At 37.7% G+C, this 17991-nt stretch overlaps 1 protein-coding gene across 25 annotated transcripts in view; it reads left to right on the top strand.

Annotated features, from left to right (window-relative positions):
* The window catches only part of Nrxn1 (neurexin 1), a 1032692-nt gene that overhangs the window by 509439 nt on the left and 505262 nt on the right, over positions 1 to 17991 (top strand). For 13 of the 25 annotated variants that reach the window (XM_063228823.1, XM_063228737.1, XM_063228761.1 and 10 more), the window contains one exon: positions 13640 to 13813. In XM_063228823.1, the coding sequence (XP_063084893.1) occupies positions 13640 to 13813 (174 nt within the window). Of the gene's footprint in view, positions 1 to 13639; positions 13814 to 17396; positions 17424 to 17991 lie in introns of all 25 variants that reach the window. The other 12 variants (XM_063228713.1, XM_063228704.1, XM_063228733.1 and 9 more) reach the window with 1 other exon arrangement.

Consider the following 17991-nt stretch of genomic DNA (forward strand, 5'->3'; position numbering starts at 1 on the left):
TACCAGGGAGAGTGCATCTGGTGTTGGCAGGTTTCCTGTCTGTGGGCGGATTCTTCTCCTTCTTAGTCACTTTCTTCATTGCTGAGACACAATACCTGACACCCACAGTTTAAAGGAGGAGAGGAGAGTTTCAGAAGTTTCGATTAAAATTCAGCCGGCTGCAAGGCAGGAAGGTGTGAGGAAAGGTCATGGTGCAAGAAAGCTGTTCACCTCCCTGTGGCCAGGAAGCTGGAAGAGGGGAAAGGAACTGGGAGGGAGCTGTGTCGTCCAGGTCACGCTTCTGGTGACCCACCTGTTCTGATCAGATCTCACCTCCCACTAGCACTTGGCCAGGGACTCACCTGTGGATTAATCCACTAACCAACACAGTAGCCCCAGGATCCAGTCCCCTTCCTGAAGCCTGCCTCTGGACAATGAGACTGGGAAGGCCACCCAGAGCCAAAACCTAGTACCCTCCGTCACTGCTCACTCACTGCCCTCGCATCCCCCCACAACACGATGCCTTAGCTCTTTCTTGGAGATCTGGAGCTGAAAAAGATTTCAAACACTGTAAGCTTTAGTGCTGGTGTATAATTCTGTAATGAAACAGACCCTCGCATTTTTAAATTTAACATTCATGGTACCATCTATTTTTGAGCAGTTTGATGGCCTGTGACATAATTATTTGTATATTTTCTGAGACATATGCATGAATCATGCATAGCAACAGAGTGCTAAGCAAAACTGAGTGTCTCCAATGTGAGAAACTGCTTCTTGGCTTGGATCTGTCTGTGTGTTCTCTATTCAAAAATCATATAAACAACCTTCACCACCAAACACTTACATGAGAAGGGCTTAGATATGAAAGTGTTATATTAAAGAAGATGTTTAAACATAGTCAAGCCACAATTTTCTCTTTTAATTTCAGGCCATTACTTTAAAATGTGTTGTTCATTACTTGGGAACCAGAGAAAGGAGAATCACTTGAATCCAGAAGTTTTAGCCTGGGGTAGGGAACACACTGAGGATCCATTTTTTAAAATGCATTATGTTGGGGCTGGGAATTTAGCTCAGTGGCGTAAGTGCCTGCCTTGCAAGTGTGTAGTCATGAGTTCAATCCCTGGTACCCATAAAAAAGAAAGAGACAAAAAAAAAAAAATTTAGAGGCTGGGGATTTAGCTCAGTGGCATAAGCGCCTGCCTTGCAAGCAGGCAGTTGTGAGTCCAATCCTTGGTACCGATAAAAAAGAAAAAGACAAAAAAAAATTTTTTTTAAAAAATACATTATGTTGAGGTATTTGTTCCATGCACTGACTTAGAGTAAATTTTTGTGCTCACTTTTTAGACAAAACTCTATAACCATTTACCATGATAAAACATAATTTTAATTTAAAAAATTTAAATAATCAATGTAAGGAAATTTCCATGCATGATTTGCCCTCTTGGCCCTAATAGTCCAGCTCATTCCCAGTGTTCCTATTTATATTTAGCTTTCTCAAAGGTGAAAGATTTCTCAGAAAACCAGAGGCCGGTCTACATTTTTCAGCTGCAGGGAATCTAGGGGACAGAAAGCAAATTCTCTGGGACATCACCTAGGAGCGGCTTTCCAGCTGCCACCTCATGTCTAATCTGTTCCGGGGCTGGTAGTCCAAACTCACTAGATGGTTGGACTACTGCAAAAAAAAAGTGTTTTTAGGTAAATTTCTCTTTTTTCATTTCATTATTACTCTAGTTAGAATATTTATGTAGCTTAGTAGTACACGGGCAAGGGTTTCAGTTTTGCTTTTTAGTGTTACACCTGGATATCTGTGTTATGGTCACACTGTTATTGATTGTGTTGGCAATTTGAACAGAGCTTAATTCTGTTATTCTACCTCACAATATGATGTCTTATTCCTTAGAACAATTACATAATTGAAGTTTTTTTTTTTTTTTTTTTTTTGTCTTTTTCGTTTTTATCGGTACTAGGTCGAATTCACGACTGCCTGCTTTCAAGGCAGGCGCTTATGCCGCTGAGCTAAACCCCCAGCCCATAATTGAAGTATTAACATGCCCATTGGTATGAGCAGTAGATAATCAGAAGGCTGAGTGACTTGTATATTTCTAAATAGCAACTATTTCATAGCTGTAGAAACAGGTTTGGAACCCAGGTCTATAATATTATATAATTGTTGCAACATGAAGTTAGCCATATTAAAGAGACTTATGAATATGTAAAGTGACATGTGATGCTTGTTTTAATCTTAGCAGATAAAAATGCCATGTAATAAAATGAAACACTGTCTTCCATACAAAACTTAGTTTTTGACCTTCTACATTATTATTACGTGGAACAGTGCTGAGAGTTTCATTTCTGATCTTTGAAAAACAAATACTTACTTGTAGTTTCACATTTTATGTGCTTTTTTTCTTTCCTCTGTTTTGCACAATATGAATAGATAGATAGATAGATAGATAGATAGATAGAATCTATCTCCTTATCCCCTGAAGTTCTCACACAGTGCAGCTACTAATTTTAATTGTTAAATAGTTCTAGGTATTCTGCGGAACATTTGCATATTGCATTTATGGCTGCTTGGAACAGGCCCAAGCGGATACACAGCTCTTGGTTGAGTGAATGTTGGCTGCCTGTCACTAAGTCAGTGGTTGTCACAACAGGCTGTTTATGGACTGACACATCCTTTGCAGCAAGTCCTCCTCTCTGCCCTTGAGGAGGGACCTTGCTCTAAAGTGTTCTCATGGTGAAAAAACAAAGTATTTGAAGTCACCCCATAAGGTATCCCATTATCCCATAGAATCTGATGATGATCTTATTATTCCTGTCCCACTTTGGGGCCCGGAAGGAATTCCTTTTCAGAAAAAAAAAATATATATATACATATATAAAACTTTTCCTACACTTAAGGAAAAGAGAAGAGCTTTATTTGACTGTTGTCACTGAGAAACTGGGTCTTTACACCAGACAGAATCTGTGGTGCTTCTTGGTTCTTTGTCTCTTTGAGAAAAGAAGTGAAACAAGGCACACGGAAAGCTGTGAAGAGGAGACAGTTGACTGTGAGGTGATCAGTTTACAGAGAGATAAATACAGAGACACAGCGTCAAGCGTCAAAGTACCAACATGGCAGATGCCACTAAATTAGGGCGCAGGCTACATCCATCTGATTAAGTGGGTCTTCCAGCGCTACCCCTTCCTTCCACCAAGGTCTTTAAGGAAAATGGGACTATTCTGACTAAGCTCAAAGGAAGAAGGATTGTATTTACTGTTTAGATGGAATGTGTCTGTTTGTGTTGAGACCTTGAGTTTTTTGTTTTTTGTTTTTTCAAACTCCTTCCTATGTTTTGGACTTCATATGACCCTGGACCTTATCAGCATGAGCAGAGGCTCTTACCTCCCGTTGGGCCATGGCTCGAAACCATAAGCTTATTTGGGTTTTATTTATTTATTTATTTTTTACTGGTACCGGGGATCGAACTCACGACCACACACTTGCAAGTCAGGCGTTTATGCCGCTGAACTAAATGCCCAGCCCCTTGGGTTTTATTTATAACTAACAATAAAGAAAATGAAGAGAAGAAAGTAACATCTTTGCTTTTCATGTCTCCCTTGCTTTTCATGTCACCCTGGCCACCTGTGTTCAGGCTGGCTTGTATATAACTTCCTGTTTAACACTGGTATGCCTGTATGTATGGGGAGCTCTTCTACAGTGTCATAAACTTTTCTTGTGTTTTGTTTATGTTTTTGATTTTATGTGTGTGTGTGTGTGTGTGTGTGTGTGTGAACTGCACACTTTGTTCTTTCAAACTACTATCTAGAAAGCCACTGGTAGCTTTGATCACTTTTACCTTATATGTCTAAAGTGAAAGCAGGTCCCATTTCTTGATCTGTATTAAGCAGACCAATATTAGAGATGTTCTTTTATGCTTGCTTTGTATATCACTAGGTATGCCATAATCAAACTAAATCAATCATTCTGTAATAAAATAAAATTTCTCTGAAATAAGATATTTCAGAAAAGAAAGAAAACTTAACTGCTGTATAGTGCAACACAAAAACTCAGAAAAACAACAGGTTTACATGGGTCCTGTTATGTGGTCCTCCACTTAAAAGTCTCTGTTGCTTTCAAAGCAGCTATTTTCAAACTCCTCTATTCTATTCCTTTCTCTGAGGGCATTTTTCACAAAACTAGGGAAGAGTATTCTGCAGTGGGCAAAGACAGAGCTTGGGAAGCCTGAGGTTGAGATGCCTGCATTTCCCCCCTTGTATTGGTGGTACTGACTTGGATGAATGATTTGCCTTTAGGATGCTCTACCCACCTGTGAGACTGAGCTAATTGTTGAGTATAGTGAAGGATTCCTATCAGGGTCAGTGGAAGGCAGGTGCCAAAACATCTTCTGCACCAAGATACTCTGTTTGTGGAAGTTGTAAAAAGGCACGTGACATGGAGAAGCCCTACTGTGCCGTATGCAGTCCCGGAGAGTATCACACAGTGAGAGGAAAATGGAGCTCCATGGTGACAGGATTACATGCTGCAAAAGATGACACAGGTATCTAAAATAACTGCCATTGTGATATGGACAAAACAGAACAAAATTCAAAATATCTGTACCTGGTTTTCACTTACCGGTGATTTGAAAATTTACAGGTAATTTGAGATTAAGTTAGCTTGGTATGAATTTATATGCCTGAACTCACGCCCCATCTGCCACAGTGTCACTGGCATAGAGTGGATTTAAAAGAAGATGGATTACCACATGCACCTCTATAGCAATTTCATTGTATTACTTCCCATTTAACATGCCCACCAGGTTTTCCTCACAGTCTGCTGGCTAAACACACAAACAAAATCTGTCTTCCTGTTGTATATTTTAGAATCATAATTTTAAAAAAAAATCTTCCTTCTTTGGGCAATTTTATTCTAAAATTCTAGCTAGAAACAGAATTTCAGAACAGAAAGCATTCTCTGTTCTGTTCATGGAATAATGAAAATACTAATTCTCAAAGACTGTCTGTAGGAAAATTTTAAGGCCTGGCTGAGCTCAAGCCTTAGTGATATACCCCACATATCTCCCAAAGAGATAGTAGCATTAGGTTGGATCAGGGTTGCATGTGGGAGTCCAATTTATCTCTTTGAAAAGGCATTTGAAAAAGAGCTGCCATGTCTAAAGATCAAATTTATTGTCACATGAATTCTATCCACTCATCAGAATTTTGACATCTAATATTTACCATTATAGAAGCAAATTAACTTTTTAATAACATTACTCAGCATGCAGATGAGTCTCTTATGGTTCTGGCAGTTTTTTAACTTGTGAGACTCCTGCTTTTCTTCCTATTTTTCTCCACTGGCCACATCTCTCTAAAGTTACTTGTATTTTGCAGTATCGGAGTTGTGTAAAATGTCCACTTTCTACCTGGAATGTACAGTGTGTAAGATGATGTTGGTTAAGTCAGAATGATGACAGTTGCAGAAGACTTCAGCTTTTATTCAAATTCTGCTATTTCCTAGAGTTATTATTTTGAATCACAGTTTCTTCATTTGTAACATCTATCCAACAAGCACAACACTCCTTGTAGTTCACCAAGCAAAACCAAAAAATGGGGTACATGTACAAGCGCTCAGTAAAATTCAAGGCATTATGCAAGTGTCAGTTATTTCTGTAAGGCTAGAGGCAAAGCTGTCTTTTCTGGTCTTGACCAGGGTGATGTCATTGAGGAGCAGAGTAGAAGCTTGATATAGAGAGAGTATAAACCTAGGCATGCTTGGTGGCTCAGAGACCAGACAAAATAAGACATCTACAAAGCAATAGGGAATACAGATGAAGACCAGCAAACTCAGTGGGTTAGGACATCAGAGGTCATACCGTGTTCTGTACTGAAGCAAATGCAGGTGTTTCTTTGTGATGCCCACAGGGAAGAGTGGATGAATCTGGGTAGAGAGAGAGATCCACAGTGAGAACTGTGCCTATGGAGGCTGCGTGACTGAGGTCATATTTATATATGAAGCAGGTCAGAGAATGAAAAGGTAGCCAGAAATAGAATCAGATAGAAAGCCAGGTCAGGCTCAAGTTGAATTCTCTACCCAGTTTTGCCGTTATTTTAAGTAGAAGACTCACAACTAGGCTTTCATTACTGCATATTAATAACCCAGACTGCTTCTGTACATCCATCTCTATCTCTCTACTTCTCTTTGTAGATAAACTCAATATGTATCAATTAAAAGTGCTCTAGAATTACTCTATCAAATGACTCTGTCTGAATGGAAAAAAATGACATCATACTGTAGATATCAAGACTGCTAGATGGCTTCATCTCAGAGTTCAGGAAACAGATTAGTAGAAGAAAACTTGCCTTCTCCAGGATTACTTTTATTTCTTATTTCCAGGTGAAAGGAAATGGGTCAAGTATGAACGCTGTATTCATGATAGTTTCAATGTATCTTATTGTTTAAATGATTATGTATTGAATACGAACTAGTAATTCTTTGTTCCTGGGAGTTAAAAAATAATGAAGTGATCATAAGAATACAAAATTTCCTACATCTTGATCATTTCTTCCAAAAAGTTATGAAGTGGCAGGGAGAAAAGCTAGCCACACACACACACACACACACACACACACACACACACAATGAGAAAAAATACTTGTCAGCAAAGAGGCTTATATTTTTATGAGGATTCAAATATCATATTTATCAAGAGTAGAGGAAACATGTATATACTACCAAAGTATACTTTGAGGTAAGTCCCCAAAATTGGACGGAATTTTGAAGGCAACACTAGAACAGGAAACACATTTGTGATGCAAGAAATATGTGTTACAAACAACGATCGAGCAGTTTAAAAATTGGAATCGGAGACCTGATAATTACTATAATGTGGCTAAAAGTGAGACTACAAGGAGAGAACATTGCACCCTCAACTCTGCCTAGTCAATATTATTGGGGGAAGATAGTTCAAAATTTAGCTAAGCAATAGTTAAAAACTGTGAAACTACTGAGCCTAAGATTTTATTTAGATGACAGAGGGACGTACTAGGGATGCTAGAACAGAGTGGGAAACCTGATATAGTATTGATAAAGAGGCTAGATAGGGACAGGGGCACAAAGTAATGCTTTATTCAGTAAGGGAGAATGTAGACAGGAAGGAGACACGATCGCAGCTGTGGACAGACAGGTGTCAGAGGTCAGGCGGAGTGAAGTCTTCAGTCCCTGGCAGTAGTTTGAATGTAAGGTATGAGACATGGAATGATTCTCAGAGTTCATTCTGGGAAACAGGTTGTCTAGAAATGTGCCTGCTGGGAAGCAGGAAAGTCTAGAAGCAGTCTCCCAGTGAGTGATACAATTATAGTTTGGTTTTCAGCAGAACCTAGACTCCAGGGAAAACTTGAAAATAAGGGGTTTCAAGTACTGTCTTTTTTTTAAGTACTGTCTTTCTTATAGGATCAAAATTGGTTCTTTTATGATTAAACTTTTTATGCCCCATGAGAGATTTTTAAAATTGTACATCAAGTAACAAATCACACTGGTGGCCATTGAGCATATCTTCAACAAAGATTTTCTAAAATTAGTGTTTATGTCATAGAGATCTATTAAAGTCATAAATCTTATATCTGAGAACAAAATTTATCTAGTTTCATTGCCCTTTTGACCTCAATCTTGAATATTTGGTATGCTCTGATATGGTACTTGGATAGTGTTTGTTATTCAATTCTTTGTGAGGTTTGTTATAAAGGTTCCATGTGTCTATTCCTAAACACACATATGTTAGAGAAACATGATCAATTTCAACTTCCCCTAATTTTGCTCTCAGTACTTTGATTTATTTAAGCAGTTACAAGAAAAAGAACTGAGACTTTTTCTCAAGAAAAAAAAATAGATAAATAAATGAGTGTTTGTTCCCCAAGGATTATAGATGATTTTCTTCTAATGGAATTTACTTTTTATAGAAAGATTTAGATTCAATTTTTGTCTTACAAAAAAAAAAATAGTTTATAGTGTATCTGAATGGGATCTGACTTACAGGTATTTCTGCATAGCTGTGCAATGTGTGATTAAAATTAAAAATAATGATATAAATTTGGGGGAAGAGATTGACTGTTCCTCGCAGCAAAGCAACTTTTCTCTAGAATATGCATGAAAAGGACAATTCTATCAGCCAGCCAGAATTTTTCTAAGGTCCAACCATCTCAGAAGGAAACATCTAAATTTGTACTTTCTGCAGTCCACCTAAAGGAGTATGACTTCATCTTTTTTCCTAAAATACCACTTGAATGGTTTGTGTAGGCTGTCATACCTCTTCAGGGCAGAACACCCTACACTGGAAGGTGTATTTTTATTTTTATTTTTTTCTCAGCCCTAAGCTGGCTTTGCAGAGCCTGTTCTTCCCTAGCCTTCTGTTTTCTTCCTCCTTTAATAAATGCAAAACACTGCCACTCTTAAAAACTTTCCAGAGTCTTTGTTATTCCAATCTGCAGAGTACTTGTAGTTGTCCTGTATATGTATGCCTTCTACAAAGCAATTAAAGTGAAAATGAGATGTTTAAGAGGCACAAAAAAATGCATATGAATAACAGGAAAGCTGAGTCAGAGAACTGATTATAGCTTAACAGTCGCATTCTGCTGCTGTAAGGTGAGCGGGAGGCTTTGTTTTAATTGCCATGTGCTCCCTGGTTTTTTCTTTTTTCCGGTACCGGGGATCGAACTCACGACTGCCTGCTTGCAAGGCAGGTACTTGTGCTCCCTATTTTAAGAGAAAGAAAACCTGTGTGCACTTACTAATCTTCTTTAGGTCAATGACTGAAGCCAAACTAATGCTCAAGCCTCCGTCTCTGTTTCTTTAAGCCTTAAAGAGATTCAGAACAGTGGATTGGATTCCGTACAGCACCCTATATCAAATTCCATGTCTTTAACATTAGATACAATTTCATTTCTTCTCAAAGTCTTTACTGCTTTACATTTGCCACTCTCATAGCCTGTCTGACTTTTCTTCAGGAACTTATCATTTCTCTGTCTGTCTCACCCCTTCCAGCAGTAGTCATAAATTCTATCATTTTCTACTGGTTCTTACTCAAACTCTTCTCTTGGACTTACTTTTCCAATTTTATTCAAATAACTGAATACTCTTCCAGTTCTGTTTGGCCATTCCTTGGAGCTCATGATCTGTGCTGTTTTCTCTGAATGGCACTTATACTTAAATGTGGCACAGAGTAGTGTGTCTTATACTTTCTTCTGGTCTTGCTCCTTCTTACAACCACAGAAACCTTTTATTTCTTTGACTTTCTAGGACTTGATCTAGGACATAGCCTGATCCTAGAAATGGGTCCATGGGATTCATAGAACTTTTTAAAATCTCTTCATCATTTTGTATCAAATTATAAGAAATTTATCAACTACCATTCTATCTTTCTTACCAGGTTTAATGGGTTTCAAATTAAGTATGCCATGAAGGAGCTCCTGATAATACAGCGTGAGACACAGTGAAAACACACAAATGTGAATCAAATCAAATCGGTGTCCTGGGCAGTTTGAAAATTTGCCGTTTAATCATTGGGGAAAAACTGGACTTCATATACTTTTGCATTTCTCGAAGCTAGTTGACTTACAGGGACATTACACTGTGGACATTCTCCCTAGACACATGGACTCAGCCATAGTATTGTTAGCCATGTGTCATGTATGTGCTGTACAGTGTTTCACACTCATTTCCTATGTCCTTAATGGCCTCACAAGTTTGGCATTGTTAACTTCCTCTTAAGGACAAAGAATCTGGTTTTCAAGGTGGTTCTGTAAGTTAATATTCTTCTATCATGACAGCCGGCAAGTTGCACAACCCGAGTTCATAGCCAGATGAAGTTAAAAAGCTTGCATTGGATTCTCTACTCAGCACTGCCTAACTTTTGGGGGATATATACTTCTGATATCACCTCCAATTATTGGCAGATAGCTTTTTGAGAGGAAGACAGTACTTACGTACAGATGATGCTAGACATGAGTTTATCATTGAGATTTCAAGAAATGCACCCCCCAAATATTTGAGGTCCCCCTACTTTGTACATGTTCTCTGCATCCTTGGCCAAACACTCCCCAGTTCTGCCTTTTGCATAACAATTGCATCTGTGGTCCACTTAAGAATGGATAACAGGCAAGCTTTGACAATATAGGAAACTTGGCTTTAAATAAATGTCTGTGTGGGTTCTTGTTCACAGGAGTCACTAAGTGTATCCACCTCCATTTGAGGACTTCACCTGCAAGGGCCCATTAGCACTAATGGGTCATTTTCCTTCTATCACTCCAATAATCAAAAGGAGAGCTGCATTTTTGATGAGATGGTAATGGCACATAGGGCTGAGACCACTTAAGAGTTTCCTTTGTTGTCCTATGGCAACCCACCAAGGGACTCGAGACACTATCTGCTACATGAAGAGTTTAGAAAGCTATACGAAGACCATACTAAATGGTGGTGCTAAGTGCTGCTTCAGTAATGAACTGGAAATGAGTTCCCTATTTATAAAGCTGAGTTTGTCTGCTTTGGTTTGCTTGTTGAGGTTTGCATCCTGCATTGCTTGAACTGATGCTTTCTGCTCTTTAGTAACACAGAGGGAAGTTACTAGTTCTCTTCAATACGTTCTAGAAAGTTGTCAGGCAACTGCTTTAGCTAATAAGACAGGAAGTGGGGAGAGGAAGAAGGAAATTCATTTCACAATTAGCGTTCTCTCCAAAGAATACCTTAGCATTATCCTTTCCTTTCTTCTTCTTCTCTTTTTATTATGACCTCCATCTATCAAGTGGATGGCAATATTTATTGAGTTCCTATTGGTTTTGGAGCCTGATACTAGACACTATGGGAGAATAGACTTAATCTGTGTCCTCCAGTAACTTGCAATGAGAAAGAAGAAGACTGACAATCAAGTACTTGGCATTTCGTATATAATTTTTTTTTTTTATCCGTACCGGGGCTCGAACTCACGACTGCCTGCTTGCAAGGCAGGTGCTTATGCCGCTGAGCTAAATCCCCAGCCTTCATATATAATTTTTAATACTAGGTTCTACATCGGAGAAGCTTGAGGCAGTGCTAAGAGTTCTTCATTCAACTCCCATCATTCTCTAACATTACATCCATTACGCCTGGAGGAACAGAACTAAAAAATCTTTTTAAACAACTTTAGTTAAACAAATGAATATAGGGAGCACATAACTGAATTAATATTTGACAAGTAAAAGTATACATCTTAGCTGACAGTCTCTCTTTTTTTTTTTTTTTTTTTTTTTTTTCTGTAACTCACTGTGGTTTCTATTTTGAACTCTGATTCTTTGAGTTAGTGAAAATATAATCTCAGGCAATTTTAGTTCCCTCCTTTCCCTGGCGTTAAGAGTAAATTACTGGCAGTGGGGGGTAGAAGTTTCCACTGTACCAGTTTTTTGAGGAGGCAGAAGGAGGGAGCAGGGAAGTGGTTCTCAAACGGTCTATATTCGTAGTTCGGGTGTCTACTGAATTTCTGCCCAGCCTATTTGCTCTTGTACACATGACCTTTTCAAGTCAGATTTTTTTTTTTTTTTTTGCTGTTTCTGGGGCATTTGGAAATGGATCTCCCTTACCACAGTGCAAGAGACAGAGTGTTACAAGGATTTGTCTGCTCCCAGCAAGTCTAACTCTACCCTCTGTCGGTTCTTCTTAAGAAGCCCTGTTGCCTCTGGTTCACCTGAGCAGGTGCACACAGAGCTCCATCAACTCCCATCCCTCCTAGGATGACAGCACTGAGGTTTGGCTCTTAAGTCAGAAAACTATGCCCTCTTTTTGGAACTCATCAGTGATTGCTGTGCTCCTCCAGCTTCTGCTTGCCCAAACAGGTGCCCGATAAAGTTTACTCCCCTGGTGTAAATGCCTACATATTTTGTCTGTTTTATTCCTACATGGCTCTAGACTTTTAAGACTAAGATAGAATGCTAATTTTATATCTTCATGATTCATCACCGTTCTCTGGGGCAAGTAAAATACAGCGGCTTAAAATTTAAGTGAGAGGAAAAAACAAAAGAGAGTGGAAATATGGAGAAAAAAAATCAGATATTATTTCAAATAGAACCCAGACCAAAAACATGCCATCTTTTAAGATTAAGGATGATGCTTGGTAGTCAATACACCTTAATTTTATTTGAGATGGGGGAAATAACAACAGCTGTTATGTTAATATTATAGAGGGTCAAAGACATCCTAGAATAATACAGCTTCAGTTGGTAGGTGAAGGGACCACATATCCCATTATGTAACACTAAATGACATTGGTAAAGCCTTGTGATTCTTCTGTTTTCTGTCTCAGTACTCTCACAGGTACTATTCAGGTGTTTTAGGTCTGTGGTTCAGTGCTGCCCTGCTTATGCACAAAGAAGTTAGTTTCCTGAGTTCTAGCAAAACAGAGATTTCTGGGTCAAAGACCCAGAAGGACTTTGTACTCACATCTCAACAAATAACATACATATCAGTTCTTTCTTTTTCCCCGTCTCATGCAGACATCATGAGGGATCCAGGTGAACATGGGAAATGCACAGGTTTTGTGCTGAGTGGAAAAATATGTGACAAGTGACATAAGATTGAAAAGAATGATTAATAGGAGAGAGCAGAAACAAAGTTTGTCATCACAATTTGTGAACAGAAGTAGCATTTTATGGAATTTTGAAGTTACTTTTTTACACTAATTGTTTGCTAGAGTCTAGTAATTACACATACTGAATGCCATTCAAATGCAGTGAATAATCTCCAGGAAGAGAAGAAATAGAATCAAGAATGAATTACATTTTTTTTTAAATTGGTAAATCATAAAACTGGTGAATCCTGAACTAGAGACTTACAAATGACAAAGCTAAGCAAAATGTGTATTGGAACCTGCAAGGAAATAGGAAAAAAACTAATTAGTAATTAGTTAAAAAGAAAAATTCTAAACCAACATTAAGAGCTAAAAGTGATGTTATTTAAAAAGGAAATGCCCAAAGGACATAATCTCCAGGTATATATAGACTGTTACGGGAACAAGTTTCTGAACAAGATATACAACCTAGTATAATGGATTTACACATATTTAAAGGACAGCTTTAGCCACTCGAGAACTTGAACCACTGACTAACTCAAAGTCCCAAATTCTCTAAGCAGAAAGTAAACTTGGTAACAAAGTCTATTGACTGACCGACTGTTATGTATTTTCTTTCTGATGATGCTTCCTTATGTGATCCCACTTAATCCTCACAGCAACCCTACTGGATAGGATTTTTTTAATCCCATTTTGAAAGTGAGGACACTATCAATCAGAGATAATTCACTTGGTAAATAACTTGGGTTTGATTTCCATTTTCTTTCTTTTTTTCGACAGGATCTAGCTATCTGGTTCTGGTTTTGAACCCACTGTGTAGCCCAGGCTGGCCTTGACTGTCTCAGCCTCCCAAGTGCCATCATGCCTGACCAACTGAGTTCCACTTTCTAGGAATTTCTTCTAGCATTAATGTTTTATTCAAACATTCCTAATATTTTATCCTTTAAGGAAGACAATGATTTATAAATGTAATCTTTTATTAATTTAATAAAAAAATAAACCTCCCTCTTTTCTCTTCCATGATACTGTGTGTTAGAAACCAATGAGATGCTGCCTTTGTAATGTGGCATTTGGTTTTCCCACAGGTGACCTATATATAGGAGGAGTGGCTAAAGAAACCTACAAATCCTTGCCAAAACTCGTCCATGCCAAGGAGGGCTTTCAAGGCTGCCTGGCATCCGTGGACTTAAATGGACGGCTCCCGGATCTCATCTCAGACGCCCTTTTCTGCAATGGACAGATTGAGAGGGGATGTGAAGGTACGAAGCCTTTATAATCACGCTACAAAAAATTCTAATCCCACCTACAAGTAAGAACCAGTCTCACTACCAAGCAGGATTCTACTCGCAGTCTGAACTCGCACGTTACAGCTAGAAATCCTTATTCATGTTTTATACTTTTCACCCCATAAATTCAAGTTGTTTGCAGCCTGACACGCAGGCCTCCTGTACAGTGGGACCTGTGTCTGTGGATCCTGCTCTTTTCGGCTTCTTTACACCGTGCGTGTGTGTGTGCACGTGTGCATGTGTGTGTGTGTTTAATCAGTTTTTATAGCACTACATAGACACGCTGTTTAATGTAGGATATGTATTTATATAGTATTAGCCAGTTAGGCCCATTATTTAAAATCTGCAGTGAATGGGATATGAAATGAAAATGAATTCCTCTTCCCCATTTTCAAATCACTTTTTGGTTTATGTGTCCCTGGCAGTTAGTAAGTATCCATTATACTACCTGTTTGCAAAAGTAGGTTTCATGCATTATGCAAGGCTAATACTCCACACTTCAGAATTGTATTCATGTACCTTCCATTATTTTGTACTTTCTACCAGACCAAGATCTAGAGGAGTTTTTTTTTTTTTTTTTTTTTAATAAATAAATAAGAGTTTCAAATCAGGTTAGTAGAAGAGTTACAGTAACAAATACATTGGGTATTATTATCTTCCTAGCAGTTATTCAGGATATAGAGAAGTATTTTTGATACTTATGTTTATTTTAAATAATTTTCACTTCAACATTTTGATTATTTGAGCCATTTCTCCATCATTAAAGGTACTTTAATCATTAACAAGTTTTATGGTCCTGCATATATTGTTGCTTGTCATTTACTGTTGGATAGTTTGATCTATTTTGAAAATTTTTGATTCATAAGGCAATTTTATGTAGGAGAAGAAGAAGAAACAAATGTGAATTCTAGTCCCCCAGAAGATGATGAATCATTTCTGCTCAGACAAAATATTGACGTTATATTTAGCAGTTACTTAACTACATGGACTTTTTAATTTGAAAATACATTTTCCCCTCTCTCTGAAGCATCTGTTTCTCTGAAAAGTTAGATGAAACTCAAACTTTGCTGAAATAATACAGGAAGATAAACTTACTAATGAAATTCATTACTGAATTCATTTTAATGTTATTTTCATATTTATTCTCTTTATTTCAAATCTTGATATAATAGTTTTGTAAAGCAAAGAGAAAATTATGTGTTCCCTCCCATCAACTTAGTAAAGGGAACAAAATTATTCAGTGAATAAATGCTCCCTAGTAGATGGTTAAATGAATGTGACACGTAACTCTAGTTTTTGGAAATGTTCTAACTGGCTTGAATATATATATGTCTTTATCTAGTTTTTCAAGAAAAAGAAACTAAAACCTTTTTTGGAATGTCTTTTTCAAAAGTAGTACTTTCGATAAGTTGCTTATGTTTTCTCACCTATAAGAAATGAGGTGGGCAGACAGACATATCCACAGCTAAATGTCCACAGTGTAGAAAATGAATACACAGGGTCCTCGTCACTGATCACGATGTTAGTGAGTGGCTAGATGGAAAGGTAGATGGGAGCCTGATGTAGGTGCAGAGTGTTTGCTCGGCAGTCTTTCCAACCTCCTTTCATAAGCAACTTGCTTACTATGATTTATCATATATCACCATGGGAACCCTTAAACTGCGGTCCATAAATTTGAACTCATTCAGTGGATTATGGCACTGAATTCTTTTATTGCCTTACATGTGATTTTTTAAATATCCGAGCTTTACCTCTTCCCATCCCTTTTTCGTTAATCTTAGGACCTTACCCTGCTCCTGTCTTTCTGCACTGATACTTCCCTGATTCTTTCACCACAATACCAAGGTTAACAGCATGTAATTCATGATTATTTCTACCCTGGAAGTTTTCTAGGAATAATTTTTTAGATGTACCTCTCATAGGGCTAATTGATAGATTCACATTTCTTTAGGGTTAGCAACTGGACAGTAGACAGCTGATGTCTCAAGAAAGTTGCCTCTAAATCACTTTGGAGTCACTTAACTTCTTATTAGTAGAAATAGTGTAAGTTTGACATGACCAAGTAATATTTCATCAAGATTTTCTGTCATTCCTAGCCAAAAGATCCACCAATCTCTAAGGTCCAGCCATGCAAGAGGATCTTTGACCTTCTCTCAATAATCAGTTGCTACATTTTATTGTCAGTGTATCTCAATGAGTAATAGTTGATTTTACTTATAAAATACATTGCTTCTATTGAGGGGACCTAACCCTGTCAGAGCCATTTTAAATTAATATTTCTCAAACTTTGGCCTTTATTAGAATCACCTGGAACATTGCTAAAACCCACATTACTGCATACCACAACCAGGGCTTTTGACTCCAGTGGTCTGAGATAAGGACCTAGAATTTATGTCTAGCAAGTACAAGTGGTACTCATGCTATGTACCCCCCCTGGCTTTGACAATTACTGTCTTGGATGACTTCTTCTTGCTAATATAACAGACAAAAAGACCCTGATAATTTATCTATAAGAAGCTCAATAAAGTGAAGGTAACTTCTCTGCACACAGTGAAAATTTTCAAAACCCTTTTGCAGACCCATAGCACAGAACCCTAAACTACTTTATAAGCATTTTAGAAATACTGTCCTATTTGAATATGACTGTCATCACTGCCTCACAGTGGCACCCGTAAGTTTGCATATGCCATTTTATGTAATCCTCAGAACATCGTAAGTTAGGTATTACAGTACTGCCTTTACTCTAGGTCAGCAACTTAAGCCCAGAGAAGTAGTGTTAAAAAGTAGATGATGCAAGTTTGAAGCCCAACTTTACCTTCCTTGAAAGACCAGAAATCTAGTCTATGTCTACACTGTCACTTTCACTTTCATGTATTATGGTTTTTCCACTGTTTTCCTTTCCCTTTCAGGATGCCCTTTAAAAAATACACTCAGTACAGATATCCTTTGGCCTGTTCCTAGTTTTAGTCAGTAATAAAATGAAAGGAGCGTTATGTAACTAAGGGAAAATAAATGTAAGGCTCTGTCTTGTACAAATGCCTGTCAGTGTTTAAGTATTGTTTTAGAAGGGGAGTATTGTGCAAACTGTGTTTTGTCAGGCAAGGTATGCATTCTCTTGTAACATCTGAATGAGCATAGAAATGGGTAATTGCTCTGCTAATGAGCATAGTCTACACTCTGTGTGCACATGACAAATGGTACTGCACGTTCAAATAAGCAGCACAGTCACTTGGTAAGGCATTCATATCTATCCAAGAGAGGAAAAATTACCAAAGCCTTTTTAATTTTCCTTCATTACATGTCATTGACTCAATTAACCATTATACTTATATATATACGCATATACAGTAAACTTCTGATAAATTACTGCTTTCTCATTTTTTGCTTCTCTTAAGATTTATGGCTGTTAGATTTAATTTGTTTGCTGTTCATAGCATTTTCCCCTTTACAGAAGCATGCTTTTTTGAATCTGAACGTTCTTCTGTGTTAGCCCCATTTCAGTACTGCTTACTAACATTTAATATATTTTGCTTTTTTTTTTATTTTGCTGACAAAGTTGCATTGATGAAAGCTGACTTGCAAGGTAGATAGCCCTGTATGTATAAAACAAGACTGAAACCCCACACCATACAGTGGAAACCCTAAAATAACATTTATTACATTCCTGCAGTAACTGTTATTTGGGTTTAGATTTCATTTTTTCCCTTCTTGAACATTGTGCAAGAAACCTCATTTTGTAGCATAGCTTGCATAAAGGCTTTCAGTCTTGAATATGTTTGTATAGTGATTGCCTTTAGTGCTTTGATCATACTTTTTTAGTTCTTTGTTTTTCAGTGTTCTACTTATGACTCTTGAGAAACAGACTAGCATTCTTTTTACCTGTATGTTCAGTGGGGGTATGCCATTTCTATGGAGTTTTTCATTTTCTGTTTCATTGCATGCAATCGTTAAAGCATGTGAATTGATACTTGCCAACATACCTTTCTAAAATGCGCAACAATCATAACTTTACCCATAGTTCATGCCAGGAAAGCTTCTGGAACTTCTTGGGCATTTTTGCATAACTCACTTTGGTTATTTTGCCAGTCTTTACCTCAGTTTCATAAAGTTATAATCTCCATTTCTCATGATGTCTTTATTCATTGGTTTGA

Source organism: Cavia porcellus, unplaced genomic scaffold (genome assembly GCF_034190915.1).
Source record: "Cavia porcellus strain 051 isolate PalLab524CR breed Dunkin Hartley unplaced genomic scaffold, mCavPor4.1 scaffold_1, whole genome shotgun sequence".
Taxonomy (NCBI): domain Eukaryota; kingdom Metazoa; phylum Chordata; class Mammalia; order Rodentia; family Caviidae; genus Cavia; species Cavia porcellus.